We start from the raw sequence: 15,598 nt of genomic DNA, 5'->3' as shown, positions 1-15,598 counted from the left end.
TTATTTCTTGGCGACTGCCTTCTTGGGAGTCTTGGTTTTCTTGGCTGCTGCCTTCTTGGGAGTCTTGGCTTTCTTGGGCTTAGCTGCTGCCTTCTTTGGAGACTTGGGGGCTGCCTTTTTCTTGGGGGACTTGGTCTTCTTGGGTCCGGCTGGTTTCTTGGCTGCTGTCTTCTTCTTGGGAGTCTTGGCCTTCTTCTCTCCGGCAGGCTTCTTGGGCTTGGCGGCGGCCTTCTTGGGCTTGGCTGCCTTGGGCTTGGCAACCTTTTTGGCTTTAGGTTTCTTCTCGGTCTTGGGTTTGTCTCCAAGTTTGAAGGAGCCACTAGCGCCAGTACCCTTTGCTTGCTTCAGAGCACCTTTCTTAACACCGTTCTTCAGGGCCATTTTCAGGTGGGCGTTGATAGAGTTTACATCGTTGCCCACTTTGTAGTTGGCCATGATGTACTTGAGAATGGCCTGTCTGGATGAGCCACCGCGTTCTTTCAGAGATGCAACGGCGGCGCTAATCATGTCAATGTACTTAGGATGTGCAGCAGGCACCTTAGGCTTTGCGGCCTTCTTCTTGGCTGGGGACTTTGCTGGTGCAGCAGTATCGGCCATGGCTACTTAGGAGAGTAAAACGACGACTTACTTCTCGGGAACAGTGAACACTGGAATACTTGGGTCACACGCACTTGCTGTTTTTGTTTACACTGAGCGCGGACCGCCTAGAAAACATCCAGTGTGTCGAGACGTACGTGTTTTTGTTCGTGCATGTGTGTTTCAATGTGGGTATTTGCATCCGCGCTGCAGCTCAACGAAGGGTCTCTATCACAAAATATGAGCATAGTCCCAACCTCTACATTCCTCTCTATCATTCTATCTATTTACATTTTTAGATTGTTCTCTTTGTAGTGTTCAAAATCAAGAAAATAGGCCTCCAAACTCGCATGTCTGAATTTCACGTTACGATTCAAGTTGAAAATTTTGCTTGAAAAGACAAATTTCAGTGATGATTTATCTTAAACTTTTCCTAGACACGTTTAAAAATGCCAACTGGATCTCTCCGTCCTGTGAATATCCTCAGTTTGCCCTAAAACTGTGAGAAACCCACACAGACTCTGTATTGTATCATACCTTCCTATTTAGGCAGTATAGAAGTGCAACCGACAGATTGAAAATAATGAAATTTAAACTATTTTTCACAATTAATTTATTTATATTTTGAATTTTTCTGTTTAAATCTGTTTGTTTTGATGTTCGCAGATGACACCGTAATATTCGCTAACTCACCCGAAGAATTACAGTATATGCTTGACGCGTTACATGGATATGTTACCTCGTGGAATTTGACTGTTAACACTGAAAAAAAAACCCAAAATTTTAGTATTCAGAAAAGGAGGATGCGTAAATTTTTCATGGACATATAACAATGAAATTTTGGAAATTGTCGACTCTTTTAATTACCTAGGATTATATTTAAATTATAACGGTAAATTCAATGGTACGCAAAAGAAATTAGCTGAACAAGGTCAAAAAGCACTATCTGGTTTAAACCGTAATATACAGAAATTTGAATTCAACGTCGAAACCCGATGTCAACTCTTTGATACATATGTTGGAAGTGTTATCTCGTATGGAAGCGAAATCTGGGGTTTTCATAAATCTCCGGAAATTGAAAGACTGCATTTATCCTTTTGTAAAATTACCCTCGGTGTTAGGCGCAATGTATGCAATTATATGATTCATAGAGAATTGGGACGATATCCACTTATTATACAAAGGAAATTGAAAATTATGAAATTCTGGTGTAAATTATTAAAAACAGAAAACTGCATTTAAAAATCTTCTTATGAATACCTGCGATATGATGCAGAAAATGGGTCGGGAACAAGTATAAACTGGGCGCCTGATGTAAAACTTGAACTATTTAGATTGGGTCTGGGAGAATTTTGGATAAAACAGCAAGCAATAAACTTTGCTCATTTTATGCACGTGTATAAAAATAGAATCCTAGATATATACCTCCAAGAGTGCACTGCATTTATGGATAATTCGTCAAAATGCTTTCTATATAAACATATTGTCCAATCTGACTTCTGTAAAATGCAATTCTATTTAACAAAACCTTTTCAGAGTAATTTAAAAAAAAACAAAAACAAAAAAAAAAAAAAAACCATATTTCCCGCACTAGACTTTCGTCTCACTATCTTAACATAGAATGCGGAAGGTACCAAGGCAAAAGTAGAGAGGATAGATTATGCGATGTTTGTAATACACGTGAAATAGAAGACGAATTCCATTTCATTCTTCAATGCCCTAGATATCTAAATTGAAGAAAAAAATATATAAATGAATATTATTACAAATTGCCAAGTACTTTTAAATTAATCCAATTGTTGGGTACCAACCGCATATCTACTTTGGTTGGTTTAGGGAAATATATTCATTATGCCCTAATATTACGTAACGAAGATCAATCAGGTTAACCTAATTTCTATCTGTGTAAGGTTTATATTTTCAGATGTCTGTACATTAAAACATCATTGCTATATACTGTATTATAACTTTGAATTATGATTATATTGTACTTCATTTGTTCATTATATATTATTGTATACTATAAATGAGTGGAACTGTGGGACTGAGGAACACTTGACCAGGGGTTTCACCCCCCAATTTAGGCTCACTGAGAGTCTTAAATTTTGTAATATATGTTATTATATGTTATTTTTGTAAACTGATGGGCTGTATTGCCCAAAGTTATATCCTGAATAAACTAATATACAACAACAACAAACAATGAAACCTTAGTCTAGATATATAATATGTTTGTCTCAGCCAGTGTGTTCCCTTGCGCCTGTCCAAATATTCATATGTACATGATTATTTGCATTTTATTTAAAAATAAATAAATAAATGAAGAATGTAGTAGGGGGAAAATGAAAAAAGAAAGAAACAAGGCGTGACGTTTCGTATTTATTATTAATTCATTTTCATTTCAAGATAATGAACAACGTTCTGAGCTATATTCATACAGCAAATATTCAAAGTTTTTAATCTGAGCACATTCAGAGATATATTTTGGACACGTTTGAAATCGAGCTGTAGAACACGGGATAGTTTTCAAAAGACAACATATAGTAATGCAGTAACAACGATCGATTTCCTGGATAGTAAATTTCTATTCTCTATCCGTATAACATCCCTGCGTACATCAAATCTAGCAATTTCCACAGGAAATGAACCATGCATAATTTTGAGGCGTGTTTTTACAATTATATACTTATAAATCCGAATTGTGTTGAAATACTCTACATAAATGTACCTTTTCTGACATGAACAGTATATATATGGCTGAGAGCGGGTCATAATATTTCATTTGCACGCCGTACATATAAAACATTTAAAAAAAAAAACATTATAAATATTAAAAAAACGTATTTGAGAGCTATTTTAACCCATTTTCCATGATTATTTTTTTTTTCACTGAATTGTGCAGAATTGTTTACATTTTCCTTGTCTTTAGGTCTTAAGGAAAATGATACACGCATCTTTGATGATAATTTTAAAAGAAAAAATCACCAAGACAAAATTTATTATCTGAAATTACTGTGATTTCTTAGCAAATTTGTATGAGTCGTAACTTTTTGATTGACGTGTGATATCATATATATAATGTTATAGTCAGACAAATGAGTCGCAAGTAAGGCTGCAATATATACAAGATACAAGATATTTTATTTACAAATCAAGGGAAAATGTGATATCTTGGCATGCAGTGCTGTATGTTTTCATTTATTGAAAAGTTTACACATTTCGTTTCTTAGATAAACCGTATGCTATTAGAGGCATCTTTTCTAAAAAATTTGGGTGGCCGTGAAAACGGCCGTTTGGTATATTTCAAAGTCGTACAGACTTTTTACTTGCTGGCTGACTTCTGGGTCTTCTTGGGGAGGAGTACGGCCTGGATGTTGGGCAGAACACCACCCTGGGCGATGGTCACGCCGGACAGGAGTTTGTTCAACTCCTCGTCGTTACGGATGGCCAGCTGCAGATGACGGGGGATGATTCTGGTCTTCTTGTTGTCGCGGGCGGCGTTGCCTGCCAACTCCAAAACTTCGGCGGCCAAGTATTCAAGAACGGCGGCCAAGTACACGGGGGCACCGGCTCCCACTCTCTCGGCGTAGTTGCCCTTCCTCAGCAGACGGTGGATACGACCCACGGGGAACTGAAGTCCGGCACGGGATGATCGGCTCTTGGCCTTTCCCTTCACTTTGCCTCCTTTACCACGTCCTGACATCTTTGATCTGTTAATAAGAGTAGTTGACGCTCAAGAAATGAAATCAACGAATAACTCACAACAGCCTTCGCGACCCTATTTAAACACGCGGGCGGATTGAAATGTGCAGCCAATCGGCGCGATCGTATTTCGTACACTTTGTCGCTCGCCGAACAACACTAGTTTTCTCGAGGGTCCGTAATGTACTTGCCCACCGTTATCCGTCCGTGCGATATAAAAGCAGCGCGGCGCGAGTCGACATTCATAGTTTTCAGTTTGTATACAACCTGTAAACATGCCACCCAAAGTTGGATCTAAAGGAGCTAAGAAAGCAGCCACCAAGGCCAAGGCCCAGAGAACTGGGGACAAGAAAAAACGCAGGAAGAGGAGGGAATCCTATGCCATTTACATCTACAAGGTGCTGAAACAGGTTCACCCAGACACTGGTGTTTCCAGCAAGGCCATGAGCATCATGAACTCTTTCGTCAACGACATCTTTGAGAGAATCGCTGCCGAGGCCTCCCGTCTCGCTCACTACAACAAGCGATCTACCATCACCAGCAGAGAGATCCAGACTGCTGTCCGTCTCCTTCTGCCCGGTGAATTGGCCAAGCACGCTGTCTCTGAGGGAACCAAGGCCGTCACCAAGTACACCAGCAGCAAGTAAACTGCAAACTTGCAGTCCAGAAAAAAATAAACGGCCCTTTTCAGGGCCACACAAATTTTTCGAAAAGATATCTTCATTACATCGTCGAGAAACGAAGTAGTTTGTTAAGTGTGTGTGTAGCTTATCTTATTATTGTAATTTTTCTTTAATATTAGATCTATCTAAGCCTATATATTTTTACTTTGCATTTCTTTCTTTTTCCCTGATTTAGTCTGTTCTCCCTAATGATTTTAAATGTGTACAGTCTATGACTGGAAAAAATAAAAGTGTGCACACACACACACACACACACACACACCTTCAGAAAAATAAACCAACATGTGCATGCCCATCCTATTAAGTGTACATTAAATAATTACAGACAGTGAAATCCCACAAGGCCTTATAATAACACAACAGTGCATGTATGGTATACAAAAACTTAGTTCAGGCCTTCTAATTTATATAAAGGCATGTTATTTTAAGCCTAAAAGCAACACAGCCACACTTTTTCAAGTCAAATAAAAAAGAAAGCCAGCTAACAAGTGATTAGTGTAAAATGAGGGACCTAGGAGTTCAATGTTAAGCCACGATTAATTTAATTTCTCCTCTCTCTCTCTCTCTCTCTCTCTCTCTCTCTCTCTCTCTCTCTCTCTCTCTCTCACTCATTTTGTTTTTTTTTTTTGTTTGTTTGTTTGTTTGGTTTTGTTTTTTTTTTTTTTTTTTGGAATGATTCTAGTTTTGGTTCTGTTGGTGCATATAATATTGATTTATAGCGTAACGAGTTGTGCATCTGAAATATGGGCAATCTAATATACAGGTTTTAGATGTAGACAAAGTGCATTAAGATTTTACTAGTATCATTTAACAGTACAAGCTATGAAATATTTACCATGTTCATTGTGGATATTGAACAACATCCCTTAAAATTCCCTAAGAAAAAGAAAATTCTTAGTTATTAATTTATGTAACAAAACAGTGAATATTGACTTATATAATATAGACTTTCAAATAATAAAGTTATTGTTGAGAACGATGATGTATACAAAAGTGAAATTTATCGCCTGGGTCTAGCTGATTCATACCGAGATGCGAATTCTCTTTGAAGAGGAGATGGGTGAACAAGACGTGCAGAATGCCTATATCTTCAGATAAATTATAATACAAAAATCATATTCAATTTGTGAATTTAGACAGTATTTAGAGTGAAGTTATCATTGTTGAAATTAATGAAATTATACACACACACACACACACACACACACACACATACATATATATATATATATATATATATATATATATATATATATATATATATGCATTCTTATTGATGGTTTTTTTTTTTCTTTTTCCATATGTCATTGAAATATGTTAAGGTGAGATGTATAAAAACATAAATTCATTAACTTTCAAAACTTTTCTTAAATAACCTATTGAATCAGATATAATATTGTAATGATGGTATACTTCTATCAAGGAATGTGTGATGTTTTCAAACATAAAGATTATAGCAGATATCTTTATCACCAAAATATTGTAATTACATCTACCAACATCTCATTGAACATTTTGCATTGTGAATATCCTTTATTAAAAACATTACACATAAAGTACTGGAAATATGTACAATAAACATGTCATCCAATAAACTTCATCCCAAGAACTTGCATCTTCAAGTTGATTGAGTTTTTCATGTTTTGCAGATAAGATATTCAGAACAATCTCCTATAATAGTTAAGGTTTTGTTTTGTGCAAGTGTGTGTGTTTTGTTTGTTTTGCACAGCTCTGGAGCAAGATACATTCATTGCACACACTGCTAGTTATGGGACATATTTTGATATGAATGTTATTTATATGGTAATGGAATGATGAAATATAACATGCAACTATGAGTTGATACTTTATTCTGGAGATGAATGTTAAAAAAAAAAAAAATGTATGAACCCTTATTTTGTGTATTAAATTTTATTAACCTACTATTCATTTCATGTGATGCCGATGTTGGGACCCAAATGTTACAATGTGAATCATGAAACAATAACATAAAATCAGCTGTGTGAATTCATATTTTAATTGTTGATAGAGTTGAGTTTAAAGCAAAATCAAGGCATATAACAAGAAAGATAACTCTTGCTACCTTGTGCAGCACAATTTGACTGCAGAAGTTATGTAGCCTACACACAATGTTACATGTAAAAATTGTGTTACAGGACTAGTATTTAGATATTCACCTCCCTCGACGTGTCTCACTCAGTATACTGTTACAGTATGCATGTTATTTATTACAATTGTAAGTTTTACCAGATTTAACGAAGCTTATGTCATTCAATCATAATTTGAATACTGTGTAAAGTATTTGCTCTGCCCTACCCTTTGTATAAATACTGAATGGGTAGCCGAATAATATGCTTTTTTTCCAGTGACTCAGACATTATGTAGAAATATGATTAAAAAAAAAACCCACACACATTCGTTTCTTTTACACGTCTGCTCAGAGGCATCTTTTCTAAAAATTTGGGTGGCCGTGAAAACGGCCGTTTGTTGTTACGCTTGTAAGCGATGGTAGGGGGTATCTAACCACCGAATCCGTAAAGGGTACGTCCTTGTCTCTTCAGTGCATAGACAACGTCCATGGCTGTGACAGTCTTCCTCTTGGCGTGCTCTGTGTAGGTGACAGCATCACGAATGACGTTCTCAAGGAAAACTTTCAAGACACCACGGGTCTCCTCGTAGATGAGTCCAGAGATACGTTTGACTCCACCTCTGCGTGCAAGACGACGGATGGCGGGTTTGGTGATACCCTGGATGTTATCTCTCAGGACCTTCCTGTGACGCTTGGCGCCCCCCTTTCCAAGACCTTTTCCTCCTTTACCACGTCCAGACATAATTCAGTTCTCAGTAGATTAAACTTCTGAAATGACGCTAGACAGACGGGATAGCGATATATATAGCGCTGTTCGACGACGCGCTAGAGGCACTTGTATCTTGAAAACTTCGGCAGTGCAACGAAGGCACACAGTAAGGAACAGTCTGATTGGTTCCCGCTCTGCGCGCCTTGCTTGTTCTTGTTTACATTTTTTTTTTTTTTTCTATTGATGTACCCTTGAGCTGTTTCTAATCCTGTTATCTCAATTCAGTAGGTCAATATTTTAGAATGTTAAAATTTTATACCCATTTCTAATAAATTCGAATAAATATACATGGTTAGAACTACGTGCACAGTACCTGTATTTAAATCTGTGTTTTCTTTCTTTTTAAATGAATATATATATATTTTTTTTAATTTTATACCCATTTCTAATAAATTCGAATAAAAATACATGGTTAGAACTACGTGCGCAGTTCCTGTTTTTAAATCTGTGATTCCTTTCTTTTTAAATGAATATTTTTATCATTTATTTTCATTTGTACCTATTTTGGCACAATGCAAAAGGTTTTGCACGCAAGTATTAACCACTAACGAGGTTCTCACCTCTTTAATATGTCATTTGATTCAGTATTCATAAAGTAAACGTTTACTCTTTCTCTCTCTCTTGTGAAATTGATGGTATATACTGTGTATTTACATTGCCCACGACAGACACATGTGCAGCTCGTGCTGAACGAGATTCTGCTTTATTAGAATTACTATTTTCTTCTAATGGTTGTGCTTTTGGCATATGTTTGGATACGTGTTCGTAAATGATAACATGTTGTAGTAGCCGATACACTTTTATCTATAGTATTCCCTTTAACTGAAATAGTACAATATTATTGTTGAAATGAACAATGTCATTTACAAATTGTTATACTATCCATTGGCATACCTTTTTCTTATTATTGTAATAATTTCATACTTGTCTGTTAAGGACTCTAAATTAGAAAATAATTGTTCTGTTTTGTACGTTATAATTGCAAGTGTTTTATTCATTTTCGAATTGTCCGTGACATTCATTTTAAACTTATTGTTATAGTTTCGTCTTGTATATAAGTAATGATAGAGTGTAAGATGTCACAATTATGCCAGTATATAGGCTACTTAACACTCAATACGATCACATCTGTTGTTTTCTTGCATATGTATAAATAATAGTTTAGATGCGTTTATGCCAGTATATATGACACTTTCCTACTCCAAATTTGATCTAACATTTATCATGTGGCCTTGTGTTTTAATTTTGTGTATTACGTTTCTTGAGCGCTGTAACATGAAGGCATCTTTTCTAAATATTTTGGTGGCCGTGAAAACGGCCGTTTTGTGTTTTGTCTGAAACAAGAATATGTTTAAGCTCGTTCGCCACGGATACGTCTGGCAAGCTGGATGTCCTTTGGCATGATGGTTACTCTCTTAGCGTGGATAGCACACAAGTTAGTATCCTCAAAGAGTCCGACAAGGTAGGCCTCACTGGCTTCCTGGAGGGCCATGACGGCAGAGCTCTGGAAACGCAGATCGGTCTTGAAATCCTGAGCGATTTCACGGACAAGTCGCTGGAATGGGAGTTTCCTGATGAGCAATTCGGTGCTCTTCTGGTATCTCCTGATCTCACGGAGAGCGACAGTTCCTGGCCTGTATCTGTGAGGCTTCTTAACGCCACCGGTGGCTGGTGCGCTTTTACGGGCTGCCTTGGTAGCCAGCTGTTTTCGTGGGGCCTTGCCTCCAGTAGATTTTCTTGCAGTCTGCTTGGTACGTGCCATCTTCTCTGAGTTCAGATAAAATGAATGACGAGATCGTGTGTTTACTATAGTTTTATACGGTCCTGTGGCTCGTGAATATTTGATCAAACTTCGAAATCAGCGCGCACGAAGTAAGGATGTTTGCGATTGGTTCCGGAGTTAAGAAAGACGCCTTGTGATTAGTCGGGCACATTGTGCTTCGATTGGTCTTAGCTGGAATCATTTCAATCCACCTTTCTGCACAGATTTTGTACTTGGGTTTAAATCTAGGTTATTTGGTTAAAATTATATAATTCTGATAATAAGGATCCATTGAATGAAGAGATAAAAACAATCACAGTAATAATGTTAACAATCGTAATGATTTATCCCTTGTTTTTCTTTTGTTTTGTTTGTTTTTTTTTTTGTCATTTTATGTATCTATTTAATTGTTATTATTATTATTATTTTTTATTTTCTTTTATTTATCTGTAAGATTGTTGGATTTCAAAGCCTTCCCTAGTATACAAAGCCATGCAAATGTATAAATGTATAAAAGGATATTACCATATATTTATTTATTTTATTATTTTTTTTTAATTCTATATACATTGCCCAGTGTTTGGTGGGTGTCATAACACTTGTAAATCAGCCCAACATTGCTTTGCTCTCTTTAAGGACCTGATTTTTTTTTCTTTCATTGTGTTGTTTGTGTTTGTCTCATTTGATTTAAGATATTTCAAGAACTTATCTTGTCAACACATCAAGTCCTGTCAAAACAAGTCCGAAGGGTCAAAGAAATTTTAGCTCAAAAAAACTGATTCTGTAAATTAAAATATGTCAAAGTGATGTATCATGTAATAATAAGCACTGGTATGCAAGTGGTTTTGCTTTCAAGAATTCTTTGGTCATGTACGGGTTACACAGAAGTTGCATCAATAGTCACTACCTTACAAATTTATCTCAGAGTACCAGAGTATGTGCCATTTCATTTTGTGTATGGCTTGATAGTTAGGAAATAAAACAGACAAATTCAAAATATCTGATCATAAAACTTGTGTACTTAACACTGAATTTTGAACCAGTGTTTTTGTGTGATAAAATGGTCTATCATACTTCAAAATTTCATATACACACTTTCACATCCCCTGTTTATTGTCATTCATTTCAATTACTGACTTCGCTCCTCCATTATTAATGTTGTATGTGAGCATAACTTTTTTTTTGGGGGGGGGGGGGGGAGAGGGGGAGATATCATTTTCCAATTTCTTGTACTTTAAAAATATTACTATGATCATATAATTTTACTTTACCCTTAGGCAGTGTTGTATTTCATTTCTAATACTTTAATTTTATTGATTTAGAAATCGCAACAAAATTTCCTAATTTTACATTTTCAGCACAGCCTTATTACAATGTGAGACAAAAAGAGAGAGGAGGGGGGGGGGGGGGGGGACAGAGGCAAACATGCAGACTTTTCATCAACGACTGTAATTGAGGTATCTTTTCTAAAAATGTGGGTAGCCCTGAAAAGGGCTTTTTTTTTTAAGTGGACAGTCTGTCTGGAATGCAAAGACTGCTTATTTCTTGGCGACTGCCTTCTTGGGAGTCTTGGTTTTCTTGGCTGCTGCCTTCTTGGGAGTCTTGGCTTTCTTGGGCTTAGCTGCTGCCTTCTTTGGAGACTTGGGGGCTGCCTTTTTCTTGGGGGACTTGGTCTTCTTGGGTCCGGCTGGTTTCTTGGCTGCTGTCTTCTTCTTGGGAGTCTTGGCCTTCTTCTCTCCGGCAGGCTTCTTGGGCTTGGCGGCGGCCTTCTTGGGCTTGGCTGCCTTGGGCTTGGCAACCTTTTTGGCTTTAGGTTTCTTCTCGGTCTTGGGTTTGTCTCCAAGTTTGAAGGAGCCACTAGCGCCAGTACCCTTTGCTTGCTTCAGAGCACCTTTCTTAACACCGTTCTTCAGGGCCATTTTCAGGTGGGCGTTGATAGAGTTTACATCGTTGCCCACTTTGTAGTTGGCCATGATGTACTTGAGAATGGCCTGTCTGGATGAGCCACCGCGTTCTTTCAGAGATGCAACGGCGGCGCTAATCATGTCAATGTACTTAGGATGTGCAGCAGGCACCTTAGGCTTTGCGGCCTTCTTCTTGGCTGGGGACTTTGCTGGTGCAGCAGTATCGGCCATGGCTACTTAGGAGAGTAAAACGACGACTTACTTCTCGGGAACAGTGAACACTGGAATACTTGGGTCACACGCACTTGCTGTTTTTGTTTACACTGAGCGCGGACCGCCTAGAAAACATCCAGTGTGTCGAGACGTACGTGTTTTTGTTCGTGCATGTGTGTTTCAATGTGGGTATTTGCATCCGCGCTGCAGCTCAACGAAGGGTCTCTATCACAAAATATGAGCATAGTCCCAACCTCTACATTCCTCTCTATCATTCTATCTATTTACATTTTTAGATTGTTCTCTTTGTAGTGTTCAAAATCAAGAAAATAGGCCTCCAAACTCGCATGTCTGAATTTCACGTTACGATTCAAGTTGAAAATTTTGCTTGAAAAGACAAATTTCAGTGATGATTTATCTTAAACTTTTCCTAGACACGTTTAAAAATGCCAACTGGATCTCTCCGTCCTGTGAATATCCTCAGTTTGCCCTAAAACTGTGAGAAACCCACACAGACTCTGTATTGTATCATACCTTCCTATTTAGGCAGTATAGAAGTGCAACCGACAGATTGAAAATAATGAAATTTAAACTATTTTTCACAATTAATTTATTTATATTTTGAATTTTTCTGTTTAAATCTGTTTGTTTTGATGTTCGCAGATGACACCGTAATATTCGCTAACTCACCCGAAGAATTACAGTATATGCTTGACGCGTTACATGGATATGTTACCTCGTGGAATTTGACTGTTAACACTGAAAAAAAAACCCAAAATTTTAGTATTCAGAAAAGGAGGATGCGTAAATTTTTCATGGACATATAACAATGAAATTTTGGAAATTGTCGACTCTTTTAATTACCTAGGATTATATTTAAATTATAACGGTAAATTCAATGGTACGCAAAAGAAATTAGCTGAACAAGGTCAAAAAGCACTATCTGGTTTAAACCGTAATATACAGAAATTTGAATTCAACGTCGAAACCCGATGTCAACTCTTTGATACATATGTTGGAAGTGTTATCTCGTATGGAAGCGAAATCTGGGGTTTTCATAAATCTCCGGAAATTGAAAGACTGCATTTATCCTTTTGTAAAATTACCCTCGGTGTTAGGCGCAATGTATGCAATTATATGATTCATAGAGAATTGGGACGATATCCACTTATTATACAAAGGAAATTGAAAATTATGAAATTCTGGTGTAAATTATTAAAAACAGAAAACTGCATTTAAAAATCTTCTTATGAATACCTGCGATATGATGCAGAAAATGGGTCGGGAACAAGTATAAACTGGGCGCCTGATGTAAAACTTGAACTATTTAGATTGGGTCTGGGAGAATTTTGGATAAAACAGCAAGCAATAAACTTTGCTCATTTTATGCACGTGTATAAAAATAGAATCCTAGATATATACCTCCAAGAGTGCACTGCATTTATGGATAATTCGTCAAAATGCTTTCTATATAAACATATTGTCCAATCTGACTTCTGTAAAATGCAATTCTATTTAACAAAACCTTTTCAGAGTAATTTAAAAAAAAACAAAAACAAAAAAAAAAAAAAAACCATATTTCCCGCACTAGACTTTCGTCTCACTATCTTAACATAGAATGCGGAAGGTACCAAGGCAAAAGTAGAGAGGATAGATTATGCGATGTTTGTAATACACGTGAAATAGAAGACGAATTCCATTTCATTCTTCAATGCCCTAGATATCTAAATTGAAGAAAAAAATATATAAATGAATATTATTACAAATTGCCAAGTACTTTTAAATTAATCCAATTGTTGGGTACCAACCGCATATCTACTTTGGTTGGTTTAGGGAAATATATTCATTATGCCCTAATATTACGTAACGAAGATCAATCAGGTTAACCTAATTTCTATCTGTGTAAGGTTTATATTTTCAGATGTCTGTACATTAAAACATCATTGCTATATACTGTATTATAACTTTGAATTATGATTATATTGTACTTCATTTGTTCATTATATATTATTGTATACTATAAATGAGTGGAACTGTGGGACTGAGGAACACTTGACCAGGGGTTTCACCCCCCAATTTAGGCTCACTGAGAGTCTTAAATTTTGTAATATATGTTATTATATGTTATTTTTGTAAACTGATGGGCTGTATTGCCCAAAGTTATATCCTGAATAAACTAATATACAACAACAACAAACAATGAAACCTTAGTCTAGATATATAATATGTTTGTCTCAGCCAGTGTGTTCCCTTGCGCCTGTCCAAATATTCATATGTACATGATTATTTGCATTTTATTTAAAAATAAATAAATAAATGAAGAATGTAGTAGGGGGAAAATGAAAAAAGAAAGAAACAAGGCGTGACGTTTCGTATTTATTATTAATTCATTTTCATTTCAAGATAATGAACAACGTTCTGAGCTATATTCATACAGCAAATATTCAAAGTTTTTAATCTGAGCACATTCAGAGATATATTTTGGACACGTTTGAAATCGAGCTGTAGAACACGGGATAGTTTTCAAAAGACAACATATAGTAATGCAGTAACAACGATCGATTTCCTGGATAGTAAATTTCTATTCTCTATCCGTATAACATCCCTGCGTACATCAAATCTAGCAATTTCCACAGGAAATGAACCATGCATAATTTTGAGGCGTGTTTTTACAATTATATACTTATAAATCCGAATTGTGTTGAAATACTCTACATAAATGTACCTTTTCTGACATGAACAGTATATATATGGCTGAGAGCGGGTCATAATATTTCATTTGCACGCCGTACATATAAAACATTTAAAAAAAAAAACATTATAAATATTAAAAAAACGTATTTGAGAGCTATTTTAACCCATTTTCCATGATTATTTTTTTTTTCACTGAATTGTGCAGAATTGTTTACATTTTCCTTGTCTTTAGGTCTTAAGGAAAATGATACACGCATCTTTGATGATAATTTTAAAAGAAAAAATCACCAAGACAAAATTTATTATCTGAAATTACTGTGATTTCTTAGCAAATTTGTATGAGTCGTAACTTTTTGATTGACGTGTGATATCATATATATAATGTTATAGTCAGACAAATGAGTCGCAAGTAAGGCTGCAATATATACAAGATACAAGATATTTTATTTACAAATCAAGGGAAAATGTGATATCTTGGCATGCAGTGCTGTATGTTTTCATTTATTGAAAAGTTTACACATTTCGTTTCTTAGATAAACCGTATGCTATTAGAGGCATCTTTTCTAAAAAATTTGGGTGGCCGTGAAAACGGCCGTTTGGTATATTTCAAAGTCGTACAGACTTTTTACTTGCTGGCTGACTTCTGGGTCTTCTTGGGGAGGAGTACGGCCTGGATGTTGGGCAGAACACCACCCTGGGCGATGGTCACGCCGGACAGGAGTTTGTTCAACTCCTCGTCGTTACGGATGGCCAGCTGCAGATGACGGGGGATGATTCTGGTCTTCTTGTTGTCGCGGGCGGCGTTGCCTGCCAACTCCAAAACTTCGGCGGCCAAGTATTCAAGAACGGCGGCCAAGTACACGGGGGCACCGGCTCCCACTCTCTCGGCGTAGTTGCCCTTCCTCAGCAGACGGTGGATACGACCCACGGGGAACTGAAGTCCGGCACGGGATGATCGGCTCTTGGCCTTTCCCTTCACTTTGCCTCCTTTACCACGTCCTGACATCTTTGATCTGTTAATAAGAGTAGTTGACGCTCAAGAAATGAAATCAACGAATAACTCACAACAGCCTTCGCGACCCTATTTAAACACGCGGGCGGATTGAAATGTGCAGCCAATCGGCGCGATCGTATTTCGTACACTTTGTCGCTCGCCGAACAACACTAGTTTTCTCGAGGGTCCGTAATGTACTTGCCCACCGTTAT

At 36.9% G+C, this 15,598-nt stretch overlaps 4 protein-coding genes across 4 annotated transcripts; 1 reads left to right on the top strand and 3 right to left on the bottom strand.

The window, feature by feature from the left end:
* Positions 1-659, bottom strand: LOC133176791 (histone H1-delta-like). The gene has a single exon (XM_061311861.1). It carries the CDS (start codon positions 595-597, stop codon positions 1-3), a length of 597 nt encoding a protein of 198 aa, XP_061167845.1. The 5' UTR covers positions 598-659.
* Positions 660-3,878: 3,219 nt separating this feature from the next.
* LOC133176793 (histone H2A-like) lies at positions 3,879-4,292 on the bottom strand. Its single transcript, XM_061311863.1, has one exon. It carries the CDS (start codon positions 4,277-4,279, stop codon positions 3,899-3,901), a length of 381 nt encoding a protein of 126 aa, XP_061167847.1. The 5' UTR covers positions 4,280-4,292; the 3' UTR covers positions 3,879-3,898.
* Positions 4,293-4,535: 243 nt separating this feature from the next.
* On the top strand, positions 4,536-5,015 carry LOC133176798 (histone H2B). Its single transcript, XM_061311867.1, has one exon. It carries the CDS (start codon positions 4,554-4,556, stop codon positions 4,923-4,925), a length of 372 nt encoding a protein of 123 aa, XP_061167851.1. The 5' UTR covers positions 4,536-4,553; the 3' UTR covers positions 4,926-5,015.
* Positions 5,016-14,997: 9,982 nt separating this feature from the next.
* On the bottom strand, positions 14,998-15,411 carry LOC133176796 (histone H2A-like). Its single transcript, XM_061311865.1, has one exon. The coding sequence runs from the start codon at positions 15,396-15,398 to the stop codon at positions 15,018-15,020; it is 381 nt and encodes a 126-aa protein (XP_061167849.1). The 5' UTR covers positions 15,399-15,411; the 3' UTR covers positions 14,998-15,017.
* Between the last annotated feature and the right edge of the window lie 187 nt (positions 15,412-15,598).

Source organism: Saccostrea echinata, unplaced genomic scaffold (assembly GCF_033153115.1).
Source record: "Saccostrea echinata isolate AGI-Se365-2 ecotype Australia unplaced genomic scaffold, CSIRO_AGI_Sech_v1 ptg000081l, whole genome shotgun sequence".
Classification (NCBI taxonomy): domain Eukaryota; kingdom Metazoa; phylum Mollusca; class Bivalvia; order Ostreida; family Ostreidae; genus Saccostrea; species Saccostrea echinata.
The sequence above is the reverse complement of the archived record's forward strand: the minus strand, read 5'-3'. Positions and strand labels throughout refer to the sequence as shown.